Source organism: Myotis daubentonii, chromosome 3, assembly GCF_963259705.1.
Source record: "Myotis daubentonii chromosome 3, mMyoDau2.1, whole genome shotgun sequence".
Taxonomy (NCBI): Eukaryota; Metazoa; Chordata; class Mammalia; order Chiroptera; family Vespertilionidae; genus Myotis; species Myotis daubentonii.
Window position 1 is genome coordinate 207,025,197 of NC_081842.1, and position 27,114 is coordinate 207,052,310.

The following is a 27,114-nucleotide window of genomic DNA, read 5'->3' on the forward strand; positions in this document are numbered from 1 at the left end:
TGCTTAGAACAACACCTGGTACCTGGTGGATATATGATGTTAGCTTTTATGAATATCATATGTAAGGCATGGGATTATTATAAGGATCCAGTTCAATGAAATTATGTTTACAGCTGGATGTGAAACTCCCTGCACAGTGATTGGCACATAGTAGGTGCTCAGTAAATGTTAGCTGTTCGCCTCATCATTTGGTGGAGGGTAGCCAAGTATCCCCAACCCTTGCAGCTGCCAGGCCCACAGGGGCCAGCACTGGCCTGTGGGATGGGTCTGAGCAGGTAGGGCTGGGATGTTGGAGGTGCGCACAGTATGGATGTTAGAGCCAAAAGGTCCAGGTTACCATCCAGACTTCCTACTTCCTGGGCAAGTTACTCACCCCTGAGCCTGGCTTCCCATCTGGGAGATGGAAGAAACACAAAGGTTCTGGATCTTTCAGGTGCCATGGACTTAGGTGACCAACTGTCCCAGTTTCCTGAGGGCTGAGGGGTTTCTTGAGCTGTGGGACTTTCAGAGCTAAAACCAGGAAAAGGACTTAGCAACTAGGGATGGACCTATTGACTATTTAAAAAAAAAATGCAGCCAGGCTGGCGTGGCTCAGTGGTTGTGCATCAACCTATGAACCAGGAGGTCATGGTTTTATTCCCAGTCAGGGCGCATGCCTGGGGTGGGGGTTCAATCCCCGATAGTGTATGTACAGAAGGCAGCTGGTCAGTGATTCTCTTCCATCATTGATGTTTCTCTCTCTCTCTCTCTCTCTCTCTCTCTCTCTCTCTCTCTCTCTCCCCCCCTTCCTCTCTGAAATCAATAAAAATGTATTAAAATCAACAATCACAAAAATAGGAAACCAATTACACTGAAATAAGATGATCAAAATGTTTTAAATTTTCTCAACTGTAACCTATGTGCTGCTTCATCAACACATTAAATAAGATCTCGTGCTGGTCCTAACAGCTAACACAGTTCAATAAGCGTACAGTGTTCTGAGATATTTGCACCGACTGCAATTCGAAAAGAAATCTATTGGCGAGGAAGCCACAGGCCTCCTGCTGCTCCTCTCCTTTGTTGCCTGCGTGCATAACTAGAGAAACTACTAAATCCAGTGAGACCACAGGGAACATAGAACCCTAGTGTTTTCTATCCAAGTCATCAGCCCCCTGAATTCTGTCCACGCCCCCTGGGTCTCCAGGGCCTGCAGGTTCAGAGCCCCCTGGGCCTACATGACGGGGTGGAGGTGGGGTCAGAGGACCGATGCCAGGTGGACACTCCAAGCAGGTGAGCAGGTGAGCAGCTGTCCCATATCCCCCTTCTCCCGCAGATGCCCCAGGACAATACGGAGCCTATTTTGACGATGGTGGCTTCCTATCCCTCCCCAGCTACGTCTTCCCCAGGAGGTGAGATGGGTGTTGGGAGAGCCTGTGAGCCCGGGGAGGGGAGTGGGAACCTGGGACTTCTGCCCCCTCACCTATCCACCTACCTCCCCAGCCTGCCCAGGGTGCCTGAGACCATCCAGCTGGAAGTTCGGACCAGCACAGCCAGCGGCCTCCTGCTCTGGCAGGGCATGGTGAGTGTGGGCGTCCAGCAGGGCAGTGGGAAAGAAAAAGGCGGAGGCCACACCGTCAGGGGCCTCAGCTCTCCAGGCTGGGGACCCCAGACACCCTGTGCTTCCCTGGCAGGAGATGGGAGAGGCCAGCCAAGGGAAGGACTTCATCAGTCTCGGGCTTCAGGATGGGCACCTTGTCTTCAGGTGGGTTCTCTCCCTTCCCTGGCGCCTCCCCCTCCCCCGCCCTCCCCATAGCTTCCCATCTGCTCAGCTGACGGCTCTTCCCACAAGGAGCTGCAGCTCCCAGTGTCACCCCCACCCTCCCACACCCCCTCCTGTCCTGCCCACCTCACCCCTCCCTGGGCCTGTGTGACCGCAGCTACCAGCTGGGCAGCGGGGAGGCCCGCCTTGTCTCTGAGGACCCCATCAATGACGGCGAGTGGCATCGGGTGACGGCGCTGCGGTAAGGGAGCCCCCCCGCCCCCCGACACTGGGGAAGGGGCCCACCACGCTTCGGAGGCAGGCGGTGGGCTCTGGGGAGACAGCTTGAAGCACAGACTTCAGGGCAGGACATGGGGAAGCACCTACGGGTGGGTGAAACCTGGTGGGTGCTAGGAAGCTGGGGGTGCAGGTCTCTTATCTGGGGGGAAGGAAGGACTCCGAGTGTGTGGAAATGGGAGGGGCTCTTTGGGTCAGGAAGCTCGGAGGCCTGACCCAGTCCCGTCCCCACAGAGAGGGCCGGAGGGGCTCCATCCAGGTGGACGGTGAGGAGCTGGTCAGCGGCCAGTCCCCAGGCCCGAATGTGGCCGTCAACACCAAGGGCAGCATCTATGTCGGTGAGTCCTGGGCTGGGGCCTCGGTGCCAGAAGGGCTCCTGCAGATTCCAGCACACGCCCCCCTCTCCTCTGGGGCCCCTGGAGCTGACAGGTCCTGTCCTCTCCCCCCACAGGCGGAGCCCCCAGCGTGGCCACACTGACCGGGGGCAGGTTCTCCTCAGGCATCACGGGCTGTCTCAGGAACCTGGTGCTGCACTCGGCCGGGCCGGGCGCCCCGCCCCCACAGCCCCTGGACCTGCAGCACAACGCCCAGCGGGGGGCCAACACGCGGCCCTGCCCCTCATAGGCAGCTGCCTGCCCACAAGGACTCCTGGGCAGTGCCCCAGCCCCACATCGTCGAGTCTATTATTATTAATATTATTATTATGAATATTTTGTAAGAAACGGAGGCGATGCCACGCTTTGCTGCTACCGCCCTGGGCTGGACTGGAGGGTGGGCGTGCCACCCCCCACCCAAACACACCTGGGCAAAGCCGCAGGCTGGGGAACAGGGCAGGCTGGCTGGGAGCAGGTGCCTCAGAGGGGCAGGCATGGTGGCTGAGTGGCCTCAAAGTGCCCCCACGGCAGAGCCAGGCCGCCCGTGTCTGCAGCCCTTGTCCCTACAAGAGCCAACCATGGCGTACAGCCCGGGTCCTCCCCAGCCACTAGGAGCAGAGGGCGTCGCAGTGACCTTTGCCACCCTCCTCTGGGTAGCAAAAGCTCTTTAGTGCCAACTGTGGAGCAAAAGGCAGCTCACCCCTGGACAGGCAGCCCCCATCCCGTTAGCCCATGTCCCCGCCCCCCTCCACCTTCACCTCTGCCTGACCAGCTGGTCTGCATCCCCCCACCCAACACCTAGCCCAGGGCCCCCGCCCTCAGGGGCTACAGGGAAACTCCACCCCAGCTCCTACCAGGAGCTGCTGCAGCCCGAGCCCAGCACTGAGAGGGCCACATCCCCCCACTGATCTGGAAGTGAAGGCCCAAGGGATATGGGGGGAGGAGGGTGTTGGTTGGAAAGAGCGAGTGCCTTGGGTGAGGGAAGCCAGGACTCATGACGGAGCGACAGGAAGGGGCCATGGCACCCCTGCCCCATCTGTGGGAACCTGAGGGCCCAGCTGGGGACAAGCGCCCGCCCCACCAGTAGCTCCCCAGATGTTGGGTCAGGACGCCTGGCCTCTGTCCAAAAGGGCCCTCCTGTGGTCTTTGTCTTGATCTTTCTTAATAAACGGTGCTATCCCCGCCAGGGCGGCCCCTGTGTCGTTGACTAGGGCTTCACTTGTGGAACTTGAGGGTGCACCAGAGCAGGGCAGGTGAGGCCTGGGGGTGAGTCAGGGAAGCTTCAGGTGAGCGAGGCCCCTGCTCCCTGCCCTGGGCACGGAGGTCCTGCTCTTCACGGATCCAGCAGAGTGCCAGCCACCACACGAGCTATGGGGCCGGTCACCCCCTGTGGCCTTCCTCACAACCCTGGGAGGCAGGGATCGTCCTGTTTTCCAGAGGAGCAGACTGAGTCTCAGAGGGTTACGTGACCTGCCCAAGGTCAGACAGTCCTGGAGGGGTGGGGACAGACCCAGGGTCTGTCCGACCCCAGAGCCCACTGTCCGTCCTCTGAAGCCGCAGCCTCTCTATGCATGGCCTCCCTGACCCTGGAAGGCTGTCCTACTCGGCCGCAGTCCACCAGGGGCCACCTGGCCAGGACCTGTGTGACAGATGGTGCAGCTAAAGCAGAGGCCACGGGCACCAGCCCTCCGGGCCAGCTGGCTGGAGGAGCAGCAGCACCAGAGGAGGCCAGCGGAGGCCAGGAGCAGCGAGGAGGCCAGCGCCACCTTCTGTAGGAGGAAAGGGAGAGTCCACTCAGGTCTCAGCCCCGGCCTGCTCCCCCGGTTCCCTACACCTGGAGGAGTGGGGGCAGGTGGTAACAAGACCATCTTCCTTCCGCAGCTGCATCCTGTTGTGCAGGGCCCCGGCCCGCTGGGGGACTGCTCCCAGCTGCACTCTGGAGGGGGCCTGCTGACCCGAGAGCTGGGCAGACAGTGGGGGGCCTGGAGGTGTCAGCCTCTGTACTCCCCTCCTGGCTGGGCATCAGAGAGGGACCTGAGTGGGAAATAACAGCTAACACAGAACTGGGCTCCTAAGGCATGACTATGTCTCCTTTAGTCCTTTCCAAACCTGTTTGTTACAATTAGTATTTCCATTGTAAGCTAGTAGATCAAGGAAGGGCGGCTAAGTCATTTGCCAGGTCACACAGCTGGAGTGATAGGGGCGGACTCGAACTCATGCAGTCCAGCTCCAGGGCCTGGAGTTTATGAATGGAGCTACTTCTCAGGAAGGAGGATGTGCACACATTCAGTGTTCTCTGCACCCAACACCGTGCTCAGTGCTAGGCCCTTTACCTATGGTGCTTCACTTAAAGTTTGTAACAACTCTGAAAAGTGAGGTTTATCACCCCATTTCACAGATAAGGAAGCTGAGGCATGGAGGTTCATTCCTCTCATTTGACTCATATTTCTTGAGCATCTACTACTATGCCCTAGGGACTGGGGATACAACAGTGAGCAAAACGGACAAAAATGTCTTCATGGAACTGGCAGTCAGTGTGAGAAGACACAAAGGAAATTATGTCAAATGGAGATAAAATTAAGCAGGGAAAAGGGACAGGCGTGTTGGCTCGGAGCAGGGCTGCTTTTTTTTTAAAGTTGTGATGTTTACCACAATAAACCATTAACCATTTTGTAAGTGTACCATTGAGTGGTGTTAAGCACATTCACATTGCTGTGCAACCATCACCATCATCCATCTCCAGAAATCTTCATCTTGCAAAACTAAAACTCTGTCACCATTAGATACCAATTCCCTATTCTCTTCCTCACCGCCCCCCCCCCCCCTTTGGCAACCACCACTCTACTTTCAGTCTCTGAATTTGACTACTCTAGGTGTCTCATAGAAGTGGAATCATACAGCATTTATCCTTTTCTGTTTAGCCTATTTCAATTAGCAGAGTGTCTTCAAGGTTTCAGACATGTTGAAATTTCCTTTTTAGGGCTGAATATCCCATTGTGTGGCCACATCACATTTTGTTTATCCATTCACCTGTCCGTGGACATGGCGTTGCTTTTTTTAAAATTAAGGGGTCAGGAGAGAGCTCACTAAGAGTGAGGGTTAAGAAGAGACCCATAGCCCAAACCGGTTTGGCTCAGTGGATAGAGCATCGGCCTGCGGACTCAAGGGTCCCAGGTTTGATTCCGGTCAAGGGCATGTACCTTGGTTGCAGGCACATCCCCAGTAGGGGGTGTGCAGGAGGCAGCTGATCGATGTTTCTCTCTCATCGATGTTTCTAACGCTCTATCCCTCTCCTTTCCTCTCTGTAAAAAATCAATAAAAAATATTTAAAAAAAAAAAAAGAAGAAGAAGAAGAAGAGACCCATAGCCCTAGCTGGTTTGGCTCAGTGGATAGAGCGATGGCCTGCGGACTGAAGGGTCCTGGATTTGATTCCAGTCAAGGGCACATGCCTGGATTGTGGGCTTGATTCCCAAAGTAGGGCATGCAGGAGGCAGCCGATCAATGATTCTGTCATCGCTGATGTTTCTATCTCTCCCTTCTCTCTGAAATCAATAAAGAAATATATATACTTAAAAAAGAGTCACACAACAGCTGTGGATCAGGAGTTCAGTTTTGGGCCAAGTTAAGTTTGAGATGCCACCTACACACCCACATGGAGATGAGCAGGGAGGTGGTTATATAACTAGAGTTCAAAGACATTCCAGCTGGTATGCGTTCTGAAGGAGACCACTGAGGGAATGAGTGCGGAGGATGGAAGAGGAGCGGACGTAGGGACTGGGCCCGATGGCACAAAGCACAGAGCGACAGGGAGGTGGCGAGGAACCTGCCAAGGGGACTGAGGAGGGAGTGTGCGGGGACCCGGGAAGCTGGATTCCACTCCGCCAGCTGCTTTTTTGTAGTAAACAACCTGTTCAGCCGTGTATGCCAGCCCTGTTGGGGGCAAGGGCACCTCCAGATTCTCAGAAGGATACTCCTGAGCGACCTGGTCTCCCTGGACTCAGAGGTCATTCCTGGTTATGTCATCACTGACTGTGACTTGGAGCCGTTGAGTCATTTCTCCTCCCTAGGCCCGTTTCCCCATCTGTGAAATGTGTGTCAGACTGGATCAGTGGTTTTCAGAGTAAGTCTTTTTTTAAAAAAATATATATTTTATTGATTTTTTACAGCGAGGAAGGGAGAGGGATAGAGAGTTAGAAACATCGATGAGAGAGGAACATCGATCAGCTGCCTCCTGCACACCTCCCCACTGGGGATATGCCCGTAACCAAGGTACATGCCCTTGACCGGAATTGAACCAGGGACCCTTCGGTCTGCAGGCTGACGCCCTATCCACTGAGCCAAACTGGTCAGGGCCAGAGTAAGTCTTGAAAAAAAAAGAAAAGAAAAGAAAAGAAAAAAGAGCCCTAACCGTTTTTGGCTCAGTGGATAGAGCGTCGGACTGCGGACTCAAGGGTCCCAGGTTTGATTCTGGTCAAGGGCATGTACCTTGGTTGCGGGCATATCCCCAGTAGGGGGTGTGCAGGAGGCAGCTGATCGATGTTTCTCTCTCATCAATGTTTCTAACTCTCTATCCCTCTCCCTCTCTGTAAAAAATCAATAAAATATATTTGAAAAGAAAAAAGAGCCCTAGCTGGTTTGGCTCAGTGGATAGAGCATCGGCCGGTAGACTGAAGGGTCCTGGGTTCGGTTCCAGTCAAGGGCACATGGCTGGGTGCGGGCTCGGTCCCCAGTGTGGGGTGTGCAGGAGGCAGCCAAAATGGATGATGTTTCTCTCTCATTGATGTTTCTATCTCTCCCTCTCCGTACCTCTCTGAAATCAATAAAAAATTTTAAAAAGAAAGAAAGAAAAAAAGTAAGTCTTGAGAGTCAAAGCCAGGTTCCTCACTGGGACACGGGGCCCGTCCTGTCCACTCAAACAGAGCATCTCTCCCTTAATGTCTTGGGCCTCTGGACTTCTTCAGGAAGAGCTTCCAGCACTAAAATATCATTTGAGCCCGGCCGGTGTGGCTCAGTGGTTGAGCATCGACCTATGAACCAGGAGGTCACGGTTCAATTCCTGGTCAGGGCACATGCCCGGGTTTCGGGCTCCATCCCCAGGAGGGGATGTGCAGGAGGCAGCCAGTCAATGATTCTCTTTCATCACTGACATTTCTATCTCTCCCTCTCCCTCTCCCTTCCTCTCTGAAGTCAATTAAAAAAATTTTTTTTTCTTTAAAAAATATTTGAAAGCAGCTGGATTAGATAATCTCTCATGTCATTCTGGCTCTAACTTGCTCTGATCCTCAGGTACTCTGTGGGCTGTGTGCACAGTTTTTCTAAAGCGATTCCCCACTACTGTGCTCTCCCTTATTCTCTTCTGCCATGCCCTGCCTCCGGCCTCCCCACCGAGGCCCTGCCCTGGGGATGGGGAGCTGGGCCCCAGCTTCCCTCCTAGCTGCTCAGCAGGGCCCAGGCTGCACCCCGTCACTGACCTCTGCAGCTGGCCGGTGGTCAGGAAGCCTGGTCACTGCTGTCGCCACAGTTGTCCATGCCCCAGAGATCGCACACCAGACTCGGGGGGATGCATGTTATGAGGAACTTGGGCCAGCCCATAGCAAGCAGGATGGGTGGTCCTATAGTGAGAGAATGTGGGAGGTGAGAGGAGGCTGGTTCCATGTGCATGCAGACTCGAGAGTCCTAACTAGGCCCCTCTGCTGATAGAGGAGAGGCGTGTGAACATGAGTGTGAGTTGTGTGGAAGTGTGCAAGGTGGTACTGTGAGTGTATGAGGTGTGTGATGTGAATTCCATGTCTATGAGGTGTGAGTTGTGTACATGTACAGTGTGAGTGAGTGGGTGTGTGTGTGTCTGGTATGGGCAGCCATGGAAGCCAGATTTATGGGGAAAGCTCTTTGAGTCTGGAATGTCCCTTACCGTGACCATGCCCAACGCCGCCACCACTCACCACCTCCTTCCCTCTCTTAGGACCCAATCCCCTCCATCTTCTAGTGCTCCCAGTGCCCTATTGGTAGCCCAGGGTCGCAGTTACCCTAGCTTGGAGGCCCCGTCCTGGCCAACAGCCCTAACCCACCCAAAAGGAAAGAGGTGACTTCTCCCACGAAGTCCACGCAGGGCTGGCGACCTCTGGTGACCAGGCGCAGGCCGAGGAACTCCCCCGTGGACCTCACCCGGCCCAGGATGGTCAGGGCCTCTGCACTCCCAGTTCTCTCCACCTGGGGTGCTCTTGCTCTATAGCTTTCCATGGCTGGCTTCTTTGGGTCATTCAGGTCTCAGGTCACATGTCACCTCCTCAGACCACACTTCTCAATCTGAATTAGCACTCTCCCTCCTGTCACTCAATCACATCTCCCCAAATTTATTCCATCAGCACTCACTGGTATTATTTTGCTTATTTTTATCTTGTATGTATTGCCTGTTGGCCTCCACTAAAATTGCATTCCGTAACTGTCTTGTTGATCTCTGAACCCCTAGAGAAACTGGACAACCAATGGGTCCGGGCTGCCTGTCACTACTTGAGCCAATTAAGCAGAGACAGGGTTGAGTCATATATGAGCATTTATTCCAATACTGCTGGCAACTGGGAGAGCAGCAGGCCATCCACAAAATCTGCTCTGCAACCCCCCGATAAACCAGCTGCTTATATGGGGTAGGGCAAAGGGAGTAAGAATGGATATGCATTGCAAATACGTTCTCCCATGAAGCAGGCTCTCTTTTCACTTTGTTGCTGGTTTCTTTTGCTGGGCAGAAGCTTTTTATTTTGATGTAGTCCCATTGTTTTATTTTCTCTTTAGTTTCCTTTGCCCTAGGACCGTGGTCGGCAAACTGCGGCTTGCGAGCCACATGCAGCTCTTTGGCCCCTCAAAATACCACATGCGGGTGTGATTGAAACTTCGTGGCCCATGTGCAGAAGTCGGTATTTTGTGGAAGAGCCACACTCAAGGGGCCAAAGAGCTGCACGTGGCTCGCGAGCCGCAGTTTGCTGAGCCACAGTTTGCTGACCACTGCCCTAGGAGATGTATCAGTAAATATATTGCTATATATTTGAGATGTTTGAGATTGTGCTGCCTATGGTTTCTTCTAAGATTTTTATGGTTTCACAACTTACTTTAGGTCTTTTATCTATTTTGAGTTTATTCTTGTGTATGGTAGAAGTTGGTGGTCTAGTTTCATTTTTTTGCATGCACCTTTAAATTTTCCCAACACCATTTATTTGAAGAGACTGTCTTTACTCCATTGCAGCTCTAGCCTTCTTTGTCAGATATTAATTGAGCATAATGGTTTGGGTCAATTTCTGGGGCCTCTATTCTGTTCCACTGATCTACATGCCTGTTCTTGTGCCAGTACAAGCTGTTTAGTGTATGGTGGCTTTGTAGTATTACTTGATATCTGGTATTGTGATTCCTCCAACTTTGTTCTTCTTTCTCAAGATTGCTGCAGCTATTCGAGGTCTTTTTTGGTTTCATATAAATTTTTGGAGTGTTTGTTCTAGATCTGTGAAATATGTCATTGGTATTTTAGTCAGGATTACATTGAATCTATCATATGGGGTAGGACGATGATATGGGGTTTGCCAATGATACAATCTATGTATCATTTTCCAATGATACATCTGATAAGGGGTTAACTTCCAAGATATATAAGGAGCTCATACAACTTAACAAAAGAAAGACAATTATCCCAATGAAAAAATGGGCAAAGAGCCTGACTGATGTGCATGGCTCAGTGGTTGAGCGTGGACTATAGACCAGGAGGTCACGATTAGATTCCAGATTAGGGCACATGCCCAGGTTGCAGGCTCAATCCCCAGGAGGGGACGTGCAGGAGGAAGCCAATCAATGAGTCTCTCTCATCATTGATGTTTCTAGCTCTCTCTCTCTCCCTTCCTTTCTGAAATCAATAGACATGTTTTTTGTGTTTTTTTTTTTAAAAGGGGACAAAGGCCGAAACCGGTTTGGCTCAGTGGATAGAGCATCGGCCTGCGGACTGAAAGGTCCCAGGTTTGATTCCGGTTAAGGGCATGTACATGGGTTGCGGGCATATCCCCAGTAGGAGATGTGCAGGAGGCAGCTGATCGATGTTTCTCTCTCATCGATGTTTCTAACTCTCTATCTCTCTCCCTTCCTCTCTGTAAAAAATCAATAAAATATATTTTAAAAAAAATTTAAAAAGGGGACAAAGGACTTAAATAGACGCTTCTCCAAAGTGGACATACTGAAGGCCAAAGACAAATGAAAAAAATGCTCAGTCACTAATCATCTGAGAGATGCAAATTAAAATGACAGTGAAGTATCGCCTCATACCCATCCTAATGGCTATCATCAATAAATCAACAAAAGACAAGTGTTGGTGAGGGTGTGGAGAAATGGGAACCCTAGTACACTGTTGGTGGGAATGCAGACTGGTGCAAGCCACTGTGGAAAACAAAATGGAGTTTCCTCAAAAAATTAAATATGGAACTCCCATTTGACCCAGTGATCCCACTTCTAGGAATATATCCTAAGAAACCCAAAACACCAATCAGAAAGAATATATATTTACCCCTATGTTCACAGCAGCACAATTTATAATAGCTAAGATTTGGAAGCAGTGCAAGTGCCCATCAGATGAGTGGATAAAAAAGCTGTGGTACATCTACACAATGGAATACTACTCAGAGGTAAAAAAGAAGGAACTCTTTCCCAGCCGGCATGGCTCAGTGGTTGAGCATAGACCTATGAACCAGGAGGTCAGGGTTCAACTCCCAGTCAGGGCACATGCCTGGGGTGTGGGCTCAATCCCGTATGGGGCGTGCAGGAGGCAGCTGATCAATGATTCTCTCATCTTTGGTTTTCTATCTCTCCATCTTCCTTCCTCTCTGAAATCAATAAAAATATATTAAAAAAAAGAAAGAAGGAACTCTTACTATTTGCAACAGAATGAATGGACCTGGAGAGTATTATGCTAAGGGAAATAAGCCAGTCAAAGAAAGGCAAGTATCACAAGTATCTCATTCATATGTAGAATCTAATGAACAAATTAAACTGATGAACAAAATAGATCCAGAGACATAGAACAATGGAACAGACTGAGGAATTTCAAAGGGGAGGTGGGGATGGGAGGCAGGTGGGGGAAGATTAACTGGGAAATTTATCTGCAGAGCCCAAGGACACAGACAATAGTGTGGTGAGGCCTGGGAGGGGTGGGTGCTGGGTGGAGGGGGTCAATGGGGAAACAACAACAACAAAAAACCCCCGAAGGGGACATCTGTAACTCTATCAACAATAAAGATAAAAGAATGAGCCCTAACCGGTTTGGCTCAGTGGATAAAGCACTGGCCTGCAGACTGAAGGCTCCCAGGTTCGATTCCGGTCAAGGGCATGTACCTTGATTGTGGGCACATCCCCAGTGGGGGGTGTGAAGGAGGCAGCTAGTCCATGTTTCTCTCTCATCGATGTTTCTAACTCTCTATCCCTCTCCCTTCTTCTCTGTAAAAAATCAAAATATATGGGGAAAAAATAAAAAAGTAAAAGAATGAGGCTCTGGCTGGGTAGCTCAGTTGGTTAGAGTATTGTCGTGATAGGCCAAGGTTTCAGGTTCAATTCCTGGTCAGGGCACATACAAGAAGCAACCAATGAATGCATACATAAGTGAAATAAAGCATTAGCTCTCTCTCTCTCTAAAATTAATCAATAAATAAAATAAAGATGTATGGACAGCATTTAAAAAAATAAATAAATAAAAGAATGGGTATTACAGGCCTGGGGAAGTAGGCAAAAGGAATAAAAATGGGTATAATGATTACAGATTATAGGCAATTTGGGCTGGGACTAGACTCTATTATTCGGGTAATAGGGCTGTTAATCTTTCTAGGATAATAGGCAGTTCTTGAATGAGAATGGACCACATTCCAAGGTTGACTCCCAGGGGCAAGTCAACTCCCAGGTCCCAGGGCGTACAACTAACTCCCAGGCAGGTTAGAATGTGCTTTCTTTACTCAGAACAAAGCAATCACGGTTAACAGAGCTTGCCCAGTGTCTGGCAGAGAGCAATTATCCAGTAAATAAGAATAAGTGTGTGGCCCTAGCCAGTTTGGCTTAGTGGATAGAGCTGTGACATTGTGATTTATAAGAAATATATATTTGGTCTTTCTCCATTCCTACCACAAAACTCCTAAAACCCTTGGAATTTCTGAAGCGATTAGAGAATTTGTAAAGAATTATAAATGTATTAGATCATCGGTAAATCTGATGGGCTCAGCCCCAAAATAGCACTAGCCAAAAGGTGTCTTTTGCTATTCATAGCAAACCCCTTTCATAAATATATTTTGAATTTCAGAGAGAGGGAGAGAAGCATCAGTAATGAGAATCATTGATCAGCCGCCTCCTGCACGCCCCTTACTGGGAACGGAACATGCAACCTGGGCATGTGCCCCGGCCGGGAATTGAGCTGTGACCTCCTGGTTCACAGGTCAAACCTCACCCACTGAGCCACACTGGCCGGGCTCATAACAAGCCCCTTTCAATCACAGTTTATGTTAATGGGTTGACTTCAGGAAAGCCCCTTAGGTAACCTGAGAATGTGGGAGCTGGTTGCTAGAAGAACCAACCATAGTTAGAGGACTGGAACCTTCAGGGAGGGGAGAGAAAGGGGCTAGAAACTGAGTACAATCACCAATGGCCAATGATTGAATCAATTAAGCCTGTGTAATGAAACCCCCAAACCCAAAGGACAGGGTTCCAAGAGCTTCCTGGTTGGTAAGCTGTGGAGGTGCTGGGTGGGTGATGCACCCAAAGAGGGTGTGGAAACTGTGTCCCTTCTCGCATGCCTTGCCCAATGCATCTCCTCCAGCCGGCTGCTCCTGAGTTTGATCCTTTTATAATAAATTGATAATCAGTAGTTAAAATGTTTCCGAGTTCTGTGAGCCACTCTAGCAAGTTAATTTAACCCAAGTGTGTGGGGAGGGGTTGTGGGAACCTCCAAATTACAAGCAGTTGGTCAAAAGCACAAGTGAGGACCTGGACTTGCAACTGATATCTGAAGGGTGTGTGCGCGCGCAGTCTTATTAGCCTGAATCCCTAACCTGCGTGATCTGATGCCGACTCCAGGTAGGTAGTGTCTGAATTGAGTTAAATTGTAGGACACCCACGTGGTATCACAGAATTGCTTGATGAGTGGAAAACTCACAGAAGTGTAAGAGTGGAGTATTGAGAATACAGGAGACACATAGGAATGAGTTTTTCCTTTACACCATCCTGTAGATGAGAAAACCAATAGAAGAGGAGGGGGTGGCCAAGAAGATTGCGGAGCAGCCACTGAGGGAAGTGGAAAACCAGGAGGGACGCTGCTCAGAAACGGGGAAGGGCATGTCTAGATAGCGAGAGAGGTCATCTGTGCTGGTGACTGCAGAGCTGAGGACAGAGAGGCCACTGGCTCTGGTCGGAGGGAAATCATGGGAACCTCCTTGAAAAAAGCAGCTAGAGAGGAGTGCTAAGGTCACAGGCCAGATTGGAGTAGGTGGAACAGTGAATAGATGAGGAAGTCAACAGAGTACAGACCTGTACTGTCCTCTACTGTAGCTACTCACCATGTGGCTATTGAGCACTTGAATGTGGGGCGTCTGAATTGAGATGACCTGTAAGTGTAAAACACACACCAGATTTCCAAAGGGCGGTGTGAAAAAGAGAAGGTAGAGTATTTCATTAACATAGTAAAAATACTGATTTCATATAGAAATGTAAACATTTGATAGATTGGGTTAAATTCAATATATTAAAAATTGAAATCATCCTCTACCTTCTAAACCTGCACCTTCTGTCATTTTTTTTAAATGTTTGGAAATGACTGTATTTAAAAAATATATATTTTTATTGATTTCAGAGAAGGGAGAGGGAGAGATAGAAACATCAATGATGAGAATCACTGATTGACTGCCTCCTGTACACCTCACACTGGGGATCGAGCCCACAACCCGGGCATGTGTTCTTGACCAGAACTGAACCCCGGACCCTTTAGTCTGCAGGCTGATGCTCTATCCACTGAGCCAAACCATCTAGGGCAGGGGTGGGCAAACTTTTTGACTCGAGGGCCACAATGGGTTCTTAAACTGGACCGGAGGGCCGGAACAAAAGCATGGATGGAGTGTTTGTGTGAACTAATATAAATTCAAAGTAAACATCATTACATAAAAGGGTACGGTCTTTTTTTTCAATAGTTTTATTCATTTCAAACGGGCGGATCCGGCCTGCGGGCTATAGTTTGCCCACGGCTGCGGGCCTAGCCGGTTTGGCTCTATTGACTGAGTCAATAGAGCATCGGCCTGCGGACCAAAGGGTCCTGGGTTTGATTCTGATCAAGGGCACATACCTTGGTTGCAGGCTCCTCACTGGCAGCCTGGGGCCCTGGATGGGGGATCGTGCAGGAGGCAACCAATCGATGTGCTTCTTTCAGCCTCTCCCTCTCCCTTCTACTCTCCAAAAAAATCAATTAAAAAATATCCTCGGGTGAGGATAGCAACAAAAAAGGAAAGTGTAATAAAACAAGGTGTGCCTGTGTTAAGTGTTGGTGGGGCTGACCAAAGTGACTCCATCTTGGATGTGTTGTTTCTTTTTCTTAAAAAAAATACATTTTTATTGATTTCAGAGAGGAAGGGAGAGGGAGAGACAGAATCATTGATAGGCTGCCTTCCCCCCCGCCCCCCCCCCCCCTAGGGACTGAGCCTGAAACCTGGGTATGTGCTCTGTGACTAGGAATTGAACCGTGACCTCCTGGTTTATAGGTCATCGCTCAACCACTGAACCACTCTGTTATTTCTTTTTAACGGTAGAAACTATTCATTTAGTTACCCAGGTTAAAAACTGGCATATAACACTGATAGTACAAGGAATTAATATTGTTTTGTCATGTGCTAAGTGAGGCAATAGATGACAGGAATCTCTAAGCACCAAGGAAAGGGTCATGACCCAGACTTTAAGGTCAAATAACAGACAGTTAACAGACATTGATTAGACCAACATCATCAAATTGTATCAATTATATGTCCTAAATATCTTTCAAAATTTTCTTCTTACTCTATACCTATGACACTGCCCATTACATAGAGCCTGTATTACTTCATAACGTTGATCCAGCGGGAGGAAGCTACACAAAAATGTATATCTTCCTTATATCATTCACCAGCTTTAAATCTGAGTCCTTCAGATAAAGACAGTCTTGGCCTGCCTCTCAAGCCTTAGTTCTCAACTCTCCAAGTCTCAGGATTTGTGGCCTCACACCAGGAAATTTCTCTCTTCTGTGCCTTTGCTCCTTGCTGTTCCCTTCATCTGAAAAGGAGCTTTTCTTCGACCTGGCTAAATTCTACTCATCTTTTAAGGATGAGTTTAAGAGTTACCTCTTCTGGGAACACTTCTCCCAAGTCAGCGGTTCTCAACCTGTGGGTCGCCACCCCTTTGGGGGTCGAATGACCCTTTCCTAGGGGTCGCCTGAGACCATCCTGCATAGCAGATATTTATTTATTTATTTATTTATTTATTTTATTTTTTTAAAAATATATTTTATTGATTTTTTACAGAGAGGAAGGGAGAGAGATAGAGAGCTAGAAACATCGATGAGAGAGAAACATCGACCAGCTGCCTCCTGCACACCCCCCACTGGGGATGTGCTCGCAACCCACATACATGCCCTTGACCGGAATCGAACCTGGGACCCTTGAGTCCGCAGGCCGACGCTCTATCCACTGAGCCAAACCGGTTTCGGCAGCAGATATTTATATTACGATTCATAACAGTAGCAACATTACAGTTACGAAGTAGCAACGAAATAATTTTATGGTTGAGGGTCACCACAACATGAGGAACTGTATTAAAGGGTCGCGGCATTAGGAAGGTTGAGAACCACTGTCCCAAGTACTCCAAACCTTCCGAGGCTGGGAAGAGGACCTTGTATTTCTACCCCTCTCACCTTACCCACCTCCAGTGGCAGGGGACAGGTCTTATTTTCATCACGCCTTCAGGGAATGTCTGAATGTAATCCAGTCAAAATCAGAAATTAGTGCTTAGACCCCACAGAGCTCTCATTCAAATGTAATGTTCTCAAAATCCTCACACTAGCACTGCCCTTTAGTTTGCAAAACATTCTGATAAGGCTCTTTATATCCTGGGGCAGAAGTTTAAAAAAATGAACTGTTTTTAAACCCTGGAGCTAGAGAAGCGCTTCAAGAAAGAAGCAGGACGTTATCTTATCCAGACAACAGTAGTGAAGAGGGTCAGGTGCTGTAAAGGTGACCCTCCCGGCCAGGAAAACCCCGCCCCCGCGTGCGCCTCTGCAATATCCCGGGCACATCAAGCCCTCCCTCCAAGACTACAAATCCCAGTATGCCTCGAATACAATGAGTGGCAGGGCGCAATGCACGCCGGGATCCGTAGTCCGGTTCTAGTTCAGGAAAAGGCCCAGAACGTCCCGTGACGTCAGGAGGGCTCGGAAAAGGAGTCGGAACCGGTCCAGGTTCAAGTTAAATCTTAGAGAGCAGAGCCTGGTTTCTTTGGTGACCCGGTTTCAGACCCCATCCCACAGTTCAGCGGACCTATGGTGTGCGTTGAGTAGCCTCTCGCGTGATTCCTTCGCGGTTAAAGGGGAAGGACCAGACGGCAAGAATAGGCAGCCTTTTGCCCTCGCGGCGCCGACTTGTTAACGTAGTGGTACGCAGGGCGCTTCCCTGCATAGGGGCTGGGACGCTGCTTCCCCAGCAGCGCTGAAGAGGACGCGGCAGAACTTTCCCTGACAACCACTTGCCTCTCCTCCGCCCGTCTGCTCAGAGGCGCGGGAGGCGCAAAGGCTGCTGGGAACGCGCATGCGCCCATCCCGGTGGGGAGTACTTTTCAACGTCCGCGGGAGTGAGGGGCGGGGGGATGGTGTCGGGTGTCGGCGGCGGTGCTTTGCGGCCGGTCGTGCGGGCGGGCGCGGGCGGGCGCGGCGGCCGTGGCGCGCGCAGGTGATTGACTGGCCAGCTGGCTGAGGGAGCGTCTGGTCTTCATCGCTGGCAGGTGGCGGAGCTCAGTGGGGCGGCTGCGGAGGCGGCAGCGGCAGCCCGACTCCGGAGGCGCTCCTCCGGCCAAGGCCATGGCCCCGCGGCTGCAGCTGGAGAAGGCCGCCTGGCGCTGGGCGGAGACGGTGCGGCCCGAGGAGGTGTCGCAGGAGCACATCGAGACCGCCTACCGCATCTGGCTGGAGCCTTGCATCCGCGGCGTGTGCAGGTGAGGCCCGTGCACCGGGCTCGCGCCCCCCATCGCGTCGGACCTTGGAAAATAGGGCTGGGGGTCGGGTTGGGGGAAGGAAGACGGCGGCCCATCGCGTGCATCCAGCAGGAGCGGAGAGGAGCAAGGTGGAGGCTTCCTCCCTTCCGCCGTCTGGGCGCCCTGGGAAGCGCAGCCTTCCCGGGCTCTGCACGGCGGTGATGCTGCCGAGAGCCCTGTAGGAAGGGTTCTGGGTCCATAGCTAGAAGATGGCGGGGGAGCTGGTTAAAGGCAGGAGCCGAGAGCTTAGCCAGCCTTGGTTGGATAGCTTGGCCACGGCTCGGCTTTTTGTTTGCAAAAGGGAACTACTTCGAAGTGAGCCTCCCTCGTTGCAGTGCATCCTGCGTTCGTGTTGACGCTGTAGAATCGATCATCTTGGTATTACTTTTGGGTAGGGTTGCTTTGGAGAAACGTGTGGTTACCCTACGTCATCGGTGCCCTTCATCCTCCTGTTGACCTCCCTCCTCTCGCTAATCTAGTATTTTTTTAGCCCCCCCCCCTTTTTGGGGGGTCTTCCAGACTACATCTCTCGACCAAGTACGATGTTTGAGTTGTGTAAGTTTTGTCCTTCACTTCTGCTGAGCCTTTGAACCTTGCCTTTCTTTTTAGATCGAGTCCGTAGGCTTTGCGCCCGTCTCCTCTGTTTTTCCACCTTTTAACGCGGGAACTATAGTTTTTGTTCCGGAATGTTGTTGAATTGACTTGGCCACGCCGGGCATGCTCAGTAGCCGCCTTTCAGCAGGCGCTTAGTCAAGGCTTTTTTCTGGTTTCTGCATTCTGTGGCGGGATCCGGAAGGAATGGGAGTCAAGGTCTCCAGCCTTGGAGCTTGCAGTCCCGTTGAGAAGTGAGGGAACTTCCTAAGGCAAAGGAGTCATTCCCAGCTCTGGGCGTCGGGCTCGCGGGAGGGCAAATCTGACGCCAACAGTAAGTGCTGGGGTGACCAGAAGTGCGTGTGTAATGGAATTTATTAAGCTCAGCCGTCCTCCCAACGTAATTAGGCTCCAGCGTAGCCAAAAAATGTAAGCGCTTTCACGTAGTTCTGCTTTTAACGGAAGTCAAGGGGTAGGAATTGGCTGAGATCAGTATAACGTGGGTGTCATCGAGAAGATGAGTTTTAAGCTGCGGTTGCAAACTTTACATCCAAGCAGTTTTTGCCCTTTTTTAAAACAACATTGAGATATAATTCACATAGAAGATTCACTTCGAAATGCAGAGTCCAGTGTTTCTTGTTTGTATATACACAGGGTTATTCAGCCATCACCGCAATCTGATTTTAAAACATTTAGGCGCCCCTAAAAGAAGCCCGTTAGATTGGCTGGCACTCAGCCCTCCCCTGTATTCCCTGATTCCCAAGCTCCAGGCAATCACTGATCTGTTTTCTGCCGCTACACTTACTACTTTGGACATTTCATGTAAATGGAATCATACAATATTTGGACTTTTGTGACTGGCTTCTTTAATTTAGTATAATATGTTCAAGGATCATCCATGTTGAAGCATGTATCAGTATTTCTAAGAAATTGTGTAAAAAGCAGAATTTATCATTTTCAAGTACCCTGTTCAGTTTGTACAACCTTTACAGTGTTGTACAGACATCACCATTGTCTTGTTCTAGTACTTGTTTTCCATCACCCTAAAAAGAAACTTCATATCCATTAACTTCACTTCCCATTTCCCTCCCTTTACCCCCTAGCAACCACTATTGTCTCTGGATTTCTCTATTCTGGATATTTTATAAAATGGACTTATAAAATGTGTGGCCTTTTTAGGGGGGGTGTCTGACTTTCACTTTTTATAATGTTTTCAAGAGTCATCCATGTGGTAGCACATATCAGTACTTATTCCTTTCTATGGCTGAGTAATATCCCATTGTTTGGAAAGGCCACGTTTCATTTATCTATTCATCACCTGATGGACTTAAAAAACTCCCTCCCTCCCTCCCTCGGCTGGAGGGCTCAGTGATTAGAGGGCACTTGCCTCCCTGCCCCTGGGTGGGGCATATGTAACTAATCTGTGTCCCCCTCCCTTTTACTCTGTAAAAGCAATGAAAAAAATATCCTCAGGTGAGGATTTAAAAAAAAATTGCCCTCCCCAAACTTTATTGAGGAATAATTGACAAATAATTGTATTACATTTAAAGTGTGTAATGGTGCTGACTGTGTGTGTTTGTATACTTTGGTATGAGTTACTAAGATCAAGATAATTAACATTCATCACCTCACATGGTTAACCTGATTGACATTTTGGTAATTTCCACTCTGGCTATTGCGAGTAGTGTTGCTGTGAACATTTGTGCACAGGTTTTTGTTAGACTACCTGTTTTCAGTTCTTTTGGAGATATAGCTAGGAGTGGGATTGCTGGATCATGTGGTAATTATGTTTAATTTGTTGAGGAACTGCTACACTGTTTTCCATAGCTGCTCTGCTCTTTTACATTCCCACCAACAATGTAAAAGGGTTCCAATTTCTCATTAACCTTGCCAACAATTGTTACTTTCTATGTTTTCTTTTTTAAATGGCATTTCATTGTGGTTTTGATTTTCCTAATGACTAATGTATTGAGCATCTTTTCATGTGCTCCTTGGCTATTTTCATTTTTTTTTTTTTAAATCCTCACTCAAGGATATTTTTATTCTATTAATCTTAAGAGAGAGTAGAAGGGAGGGAGAGAGGAAAAACATCAGTGTGAGAGAGACACATCGATTGGTTGCCTCCTGCTGGTGCCCTGACCCAGGGGGTTGACCCTGCAACACAGGTACGCGCCCTTGACCAGAATCAAACCTAAGACCCTTTGGTGGGCGGGCCGGCGCTCTAACCACTGAACACACCTGCCAGGGCTTGATTTCTTCTCCTTTTTTTTGCTGAATAATACCCCATTTTATGTATGCCCCTACTACATTTTATATATATTTATTCATCAATTGATGGACATCTGGGTCATTCTACTTTCTAGCTACTATGAATAATGCTGCTATGCACATTTGTGTATAGTAGGTTTCTGCGTGGACATTATGGGCAAATTATTTTTCAAAGTGGCTACACTACTTTATATACAAAGTATGAGGATTCCAATTTCTCCATCTTTACAGCAGATATTTGTCTTTTCTTTTTTTGGTTTGTCACTTTTTCTATAGCCATCTAGTGAACGTGAAATGATTTTGATTTGCATTTCTTTGATGACTAATAATGTTGAGTATCGGTGCTTTTTGGCTAATTCACATATCTTTGGAGAAATGTCTATTAAAGTGCTTTGCCCATTTTAAAATTGGATTATTTGTCTTTTATTATGAGTTGTAAGAGAGTTCTTTTTTAAAAAAATTATCTTTATTGTTGAAAGTATTACAAATGCCCCCCTTTTTCTCCCCATTGACCTCCACCCTGAACCTCCCCACCCCTCCTCAAGAGTTATATCTATCTATCTGTATATTTATCTATCTATATTTTAGAAGCCCGGTGCACAAATTTGTGCACCAGTGGGGTCTCTCGGCCTAGCCTGTGGGATTGAAACCAGCTCTCTGACATCCCCCAAGGAGTCCCGTATTGTGAGAAGGCACAGACCAGGCTGAGGGACCCCACCAGTGCACCATCAGGGCCCAGGAGGGATGTGGGAGGCTGGCCAGCTGGGGAGGGGCCACGGGAGGGCTCCAGGGTGTGTCCAGCCCATCCCACTCAGTCCCAATTGGCCAGACCACAGTAGTAAGCTAACCTATAGGTCAGAGCGTCTGCCCCCTGGTGGTCAGTCCACGTCATAGCAAGTGGTTGAGTAGCCTTAGCATATCATTAGCATATTTTTTCATTCTTTTATTTAAAAAAAATATATTTAATTGATTTTTTTTTTTTTTTTACAGAGAGGAAGGGAGAGGGATAGAGAGAGTCAGAAACATCGATGAGCGAGAAACATCGATCAGCTGCCTCCTGCACACTCCCTACTGGGTATGTGCCCGCAACCAAGGTACATGCCCTTGACTGGAATCGAACCTGGGGCCCTTGAGTCCACAGGCTGACACTATCCACTGAGCCAAACCGGTCAGGGGTCATTAGCATATTATGCTTTGATTGGTTGAACTGGCGACCGGACACTTAGCATATTAAGCTTTTATTATATAGGACTAGAGGCCTGATGCACGAAATTCGTGCAAAGGGCTTGGCCCTTGCAGCCACGGCCTTGGCCCTCACAGCCATGGCCTTGGCCCTCACAACCCTGGCTTCATCCGGAAGGTCGTCTGGCTGTCTGGCTGTCTGGCTGTCTGGTCTGATTAGCTTATTACACTTGTTATAGATTGGATACATGTCCCTTATCTGCAAATATTTTCTTCCATTCTGTGTGTTTTTCATTTTCTTGATGGTAATCATTTGCAGTATAAAAGCTTTAATTTTGATGCAGTCCAGTTTTTCTAATAACTTTTTTATTAAAATATTTTTAAAAAATAGCACACCCCACACTGGGGATTGAGCCCACAACCTGGGCATGTGCCCTTGACCGGAATTGAACCTGGGACTTTTCAGTCCACAGGCCGATGCTCTAGCCACTGGGTGAAACCAGCTCAGGCTTTATTGAAATACTAGAGGCCTGGTGCACAAAAGTTGTACACAGGTAGGTTCTCTAGGCCTGGCTGGCGATCAGGGCCGATCGGGGCCTTCCTTCATTCTGTGCCCCCCCCCCCCCCCCCCCATGGTCAGCACACATCATAGCGAGCAATCGAATTCCAGGTCGAACTCCTGAGGGGACACTTTGCATATTAGCCTTTTATATATATAGATTTTTAATTGTTATTAATTTTGTTTGTTAATCCTCACCTGAGGATATTTTTCCCATTGCTTTTCAGAGAGAGAGGGAGGGAGGGAGGGAGGAAGAAAGAGAGAGAGAGAGATAGAAAGAAAAACATCGATGTACCTGAGATCTTAGTTGAGACTCTTAGTTGTGTGGGCCGACGCTCTAACCACTTGGAAACAGGCACACAAGCCAAGATGATTTTAAGAGGGGGAGAGAAACATTGATATGAGAGCAGAACATCCATTGGCTGCCTCCTCCATGCACCCTACCCAGGATTAAGCCCAAAACCCCAGGCATGTGCCCTTACCCAGAATCAAACCCACAACTTTTCAGTGCACAGGATAACTCCCAACCAACTGAGCTACACTGGCCAGGTTCACTTTTTCCTTTTGATTAAGCATTTCTTGATTCTTAGCAAGAAGAGATTAAAAAATTATATTAAAGGTTTCATCAGTTTTGTTTTGTTTTTTAATACTTTATACACTTTGTTATGAGGTGCCAGAGCTGCAGAGGTGTTAAACCACATTCAAAGACCAGATGAATCAGGACCATTATTGATGTTTCTGAAACTACAATCACAGGAGGAAAGCAATCTATACTAAATTTTGTACCCACAGAATTCTGCAAATATTGTGTCTTCATTCTTGAAACTAGACCTGTTTCCTAACAGTGAGCATAATAGTCAAGTAAATTCTTTGTGGTAAAATCGGTGGGTAAGCATTGTGCATTTTTTCATTGTGATCCACCTTATTAAATTGCCCTTCAGAATGAAGGTTCTACCTTCCATTCCTCTGTCAATGTGTAAGAATGTCTTGTTTCCGCCTACCATCACCAACACGATATGTTAATCACACTTTTTGATCTGTTAGGTGTCATGTTAATTTGCTCTTTTTGGTGTCAGTTAAAATTTTGATATGAATTTATTTTTATTTTTGTGTACTTTTTAGTTTTATATATATTTTGATATGAATTTTCAAAGTCTGGACTTATCTAGTTCTCATTAGAGGAATAGTAGTACATGACTTATAAAATTAAAACTTTACAGAAATGGGATGCAATCTATAAAGTCCTGTCATGCCATTTTATTTTATTATTTTATTTTATTTTTTTAAAATAAGCCTTATTTTGATTAGTTCTTTTATTCAGGTTTTTTTTTTAAAAAATATATTTTATTGGTTTTTTACAGAGAGGAAGGGAGAGGGATAGAGAGTTAGGAACATCGATGAGACGGAAACATCCATCAGCTGCCTCCTGCACACCCCCTACTGGGGATATGTCCGCAACCAAGGTACATGCCCTTTGACCGAACTGGAACCTGGGGATCCTTGAGTCCGCAGGCGGACGCTCTATCCACTGAGCAAAACCGGTTAGGGCTTGTCATGCCATTTTAAAAATGCCTTGAAGACTACTAGACCTCATTCTTAAACTTTTTTTGTAAAGAAATTTATTTTCATTTATTGATTTTGAAAGTGAGAGACATAGATTTATTGTTATTTATACATTCATTGGTTGATTCTCTTTTAATATTTTTATTGATTTTCAAAGAAGAAGGGAGGAGAGAGAGAGAGAGAGAGAGAAGCATCAATGATGAAAGAATCATTAATCGGCTGCCTCCTGTACACCCCTTACTGGGCATGTGCCCTTACCCGGAATCAGCCATGACTTCCTGATTCATAGGTTGACCCAACCACTGAGCTACACCTCCCCACAAGCAACCAGTACCCTTATTTTGGATAGAACAGATTTTGCCAATTTTGAACTTTGTATACAATTAAGTATACATTGTATACATTGTAGCGCCTTCTGTGTGTGGCTTGTGCTCAGCATTGTGAGATTCATCCTCGTTGTGGGTAGCAGAAGTATGTTCATTGTTAGAGCGGTACAGTATTCCTTTGTTACTATATACTTTCTTCTGGGGGTGGTCCATTTAGAGTCTTTTCAGTATTTGGCTATTATGAATAAAGCTGCAGTGAAAATTCTTATATATATCTTTGCCTGCTGTATATACATTTTTGATAAGAGAGGAATTGCTGGAACATAAGTGTTTATGTAGCTTTAGCAGGTAATATCATACTGTTTTTCAAAGTTATTGTACCACAATCTATTCTCATGAACAGTATGTGCAAGTTCATTTGCTACAAATCCTCACCAGTAGTTGGTATAATCATTTTCATTTTAGCCATTAATGATGTATGTGTCATGGTATCCTTTTGTGGTTTTAACATGCATTTTTCTGACGGTCAATGAAATTGACCTTTTTCATATTCAACTATTTGTGTATCCTCTAGTGAGGTGCTTATTTAAATCTCTTACCCATTTTTGTCATTTTGATTATCTTACTGATTTTTAAAAAGTGGTTTTTAATTGAGTTTTGGGGGAGGGGGGGAGAGAGAGAGAGAGAGAGACATGATGTGAGAGACAAACATTGATCACTTGCCTCCTATACCCATCCAACTGGGATAGAACCCAAAACCCCAGGATGTGCCCTGACCGGGAATTGAACTGGTGACCTTTTGGTGCACGGGATGATGGCTCAACTAACTGAGCCACACCTGCTAGGGCTATCTTATTGATTTGTAGGAGTTTAGTTTGGTACAAGTGTTTGTTGAATATATTGTATTACAGATATCTTCTAGTCTTGCTTTTTAACTTTTTTTTAAAACAAAATTTAAAAAGAATTGATTTCAGAGAGGAAAGGAGAGGGAAAGAGAGATAGAAACATCAATGATGAGAATTATTGATCGTCTGCCTCCTGCACGCTCTATACCCGAGATTGAGCCTGCAACCCAGGCATGTGCCCTAACCCGGAATCGAACCGTGACCTCCTGGTTTATAGGTTGACGTTCAACCAGAGCCACTCCGGCTGGTCGCGTTTAACTTTCTTAATGGCATATTTGATTAACAGAAGTTCAAATTAGTCCAAGGGAAGTCTTAACCTCCCTCAGCGAATCAGCCCTACTTTTATTTCTTCAGTAAGTTGTTTTCCACCCGGCTTTGACATGTAAACCTGACAAAAAACTGCTCTTATATTGACCAAACTTGTTTTCATTTTTATTTTTTAAAGCCAGGAAGACAGTATATTTAAGTGGACCCTTAAACAGTTATTTCTGGGGAAGCATACATAGCCTTTTACTCCTAATTTGCAGCAGGCAAGGACATGGTGAACTGTTCAGAGATGGTGGTGTCCTTTTTATAGTGTGTTTACCTTTACCTAAACAAACAGGCCTATCACACCCATTTTTCTTTTTTAAAAAAGTATATTTTTATTGATTTCAGAGAGGGCTGCCTCCTGCCCCCTGCTGGGGATCATGTCAACCACTGAACCACACTGGCTGGGCTCGCATCCATTTTAAACACTGTTTTGTGCCTTTTTTCAACTAATGATAATTGTTACATACCATTACATTAAAAAGTTTTGCCTTTATTCCCTGCCTACAGTAGTTTCCATTTGGTTATATTATTTTTATCAGTTTTCTGTTGATGGCCATTTATAATACTTCCCGTTTTTCACTGCTACCAGTAAAGCTTTAGTGGATAACCTGAGATGTTCACACATGTTGACCTAATGACATCCTTCATAACAGAAGAAAATCCAAGCTCATGTTGCAGTGCCTCATTGGTGTCCTTTGATCTGGAGTGATTACTCAGTCTTTCTTAGTATTTTGTGACACTACATTTTAGAAAAGTACGTGACACTTACTGTGTAAAGTTCCTCAACTTGGGTTTGGTTGGTGTTGCTCTTTTATATATACACTAGAGGCCCGTTGCACGAAGAGATTCGTGCAATAGGCCTTCCTTCCCCTGGCTGCCGGCACTGGTTTTCCTCCGGCACCCGGGACCCAGGCCTTCACTCCGGCCGCAGGGGAGAAGCCAAGCCTCTTCCGTCATCTTTAGTCTTTAGTCTTCAGTTTTCGCTCTGCGCCTGCATGTGCAAATTAACTGCCAGTTTTGTTGGGTTAATTGCATATTCATCCTGATTGGCTAGTGGGCGTAGCAGAGTGACACCAATTTGCATGTTTCTCTTTTATTAGTGTAGATTCTCTTTCTCTCTCTCTCTCTCTCTCTCTCTCTCTCTCTCTCTCTCGGCCCGGTGCACGGAATTTGTGTGTGTGTGGGGGGGCGGGATCTGAGTAATCACTCCAGATCCCCGCCCCAGCCTGCGTCCTCTCACAGTCCGGGACCCCTCGGGGGATGTCCACCTGCCAGCTTAGGCCCTCTCCCCAGGGGATATCCCCAGTCAGACATCGCTCTGGCAGCCCGGGAGCCCTCTGGGGGATGTCTGACCGACAGGGAGCCGCCTAAGCCGCAGTTGGACATGCGCTGCCGCCACTGCTGCGCTTGCCAGCTTGTGGCTGCCCCCCCTCCCCCCCCCCACATACTGGTTACCTTAACTTTGATCACTTGGTTAAAGTGGTATCTGCCAGGTTTCTCCTCTTAAAGCTACTATTTTTCCTTTTGTAATTATTAAACAGTTTGTGCTGAGCTACTGTCTGTTCCTTCTCAAACTTGCCTATACTAGCATCCTTGATGATTGCTGCCTGATTCTGTAATTAATCTGATGGATACCAAATGGCGATTTCCTAATTCCACCCTTCCTTTTACTTTGTAAGTGGGCTTTCTTCTCTAGAGATTTCCCATCCATCTCATTATCGATACCTGCTTTCT

General features: G+C 47.7%; 3 protein-coding genes across 15 annotated transcripts in view; 2 read left to right on the forward strand and 1 right to left on the reverse strand.

Annotated features, from left to right (window-relative positions):
* HSPG2 (heparan sulfate proteoglycan 2) overlaps positions 1–5,080 on the forward strand; it is a 100,794-nt gene extending 95,714 nt beyond the window's left edge. For 7 of the 9 annotated variants that reach the window (XM_059690894.1, XM_059690893.1, XM_059690895.1 and 4 more), the window contains 6 exons: positions 1,313–1,388; positions 1,480–1,558; positions 1,671–1,741; positions 1,917–2,000; positions 2,270–2,373; positions 2,487–5,080. In XM_059690894.1, coding sequence (XP_059546877.1) covers positions 1,313–1,388; positions 1,480–1,558; positions 1,671–1,741; positions 1,917–2,000; positions 2,270–2,373; positions 2,487–2,659 — 587 coding nt within the window. In that variant the 3' untranslated portion in view covers positions 2,660–5,080. The remainder of the gene's footprint in view (positions 1–1,312; positions 1,389–1,479; positions 1,559–1,670; positions 1,742–1,916; positions 2,001–2,269; positions 2,374–2,486) is intronic. The other 2 variants (XM_059690890.1, XM_059690896.1) reach the window with 1 other exon arrangement.
* Positions 4,238–8,602, reverse strand: LDLRAD2 (low density lipoprotein receptor class A domain containing 2; the record flags this gene model as incomplete). The annotated part of the gene is made up of 3 exons (XM_059686247.1): positions 4,238–4,480; positions 7,910–7,987; positions 8,462–8,602. Coding segments are annotated over 3 exons (462 nt in total), but the record flags the coding sequence as incomplete, so codon positions are not given.
* Positions 8,603–17,306: 8,704 nt separating this feature from the next.
* The window catches only part of USP48 (ubiquitin specific peptidase 48), a 67,338-nt gene continuing 57,530 nt past the window's right edge, over positions 17,307–27,114 (forward strand). For 3 of the 5 annotated variants that reach the window (XM_059690933.1, XM_059690935.1, XM_059690938.1), the window contains exon 1: positions 17,308–17,635. In XM_059690933.1, the coding sequence (XP_059546916.1) occupies positions 17,502–17,635 (134 nt within the window). In that variant the 5' untranslated portion in view covers positions 17,308–17,501. Of the gene's footprint in view, positions 17,636–27,114 lie in introns of all 5 variants that reach the window. The other 2 variants (XM_059690936.1, XM_059690937.1) reach the window with 1 other exon arrangement.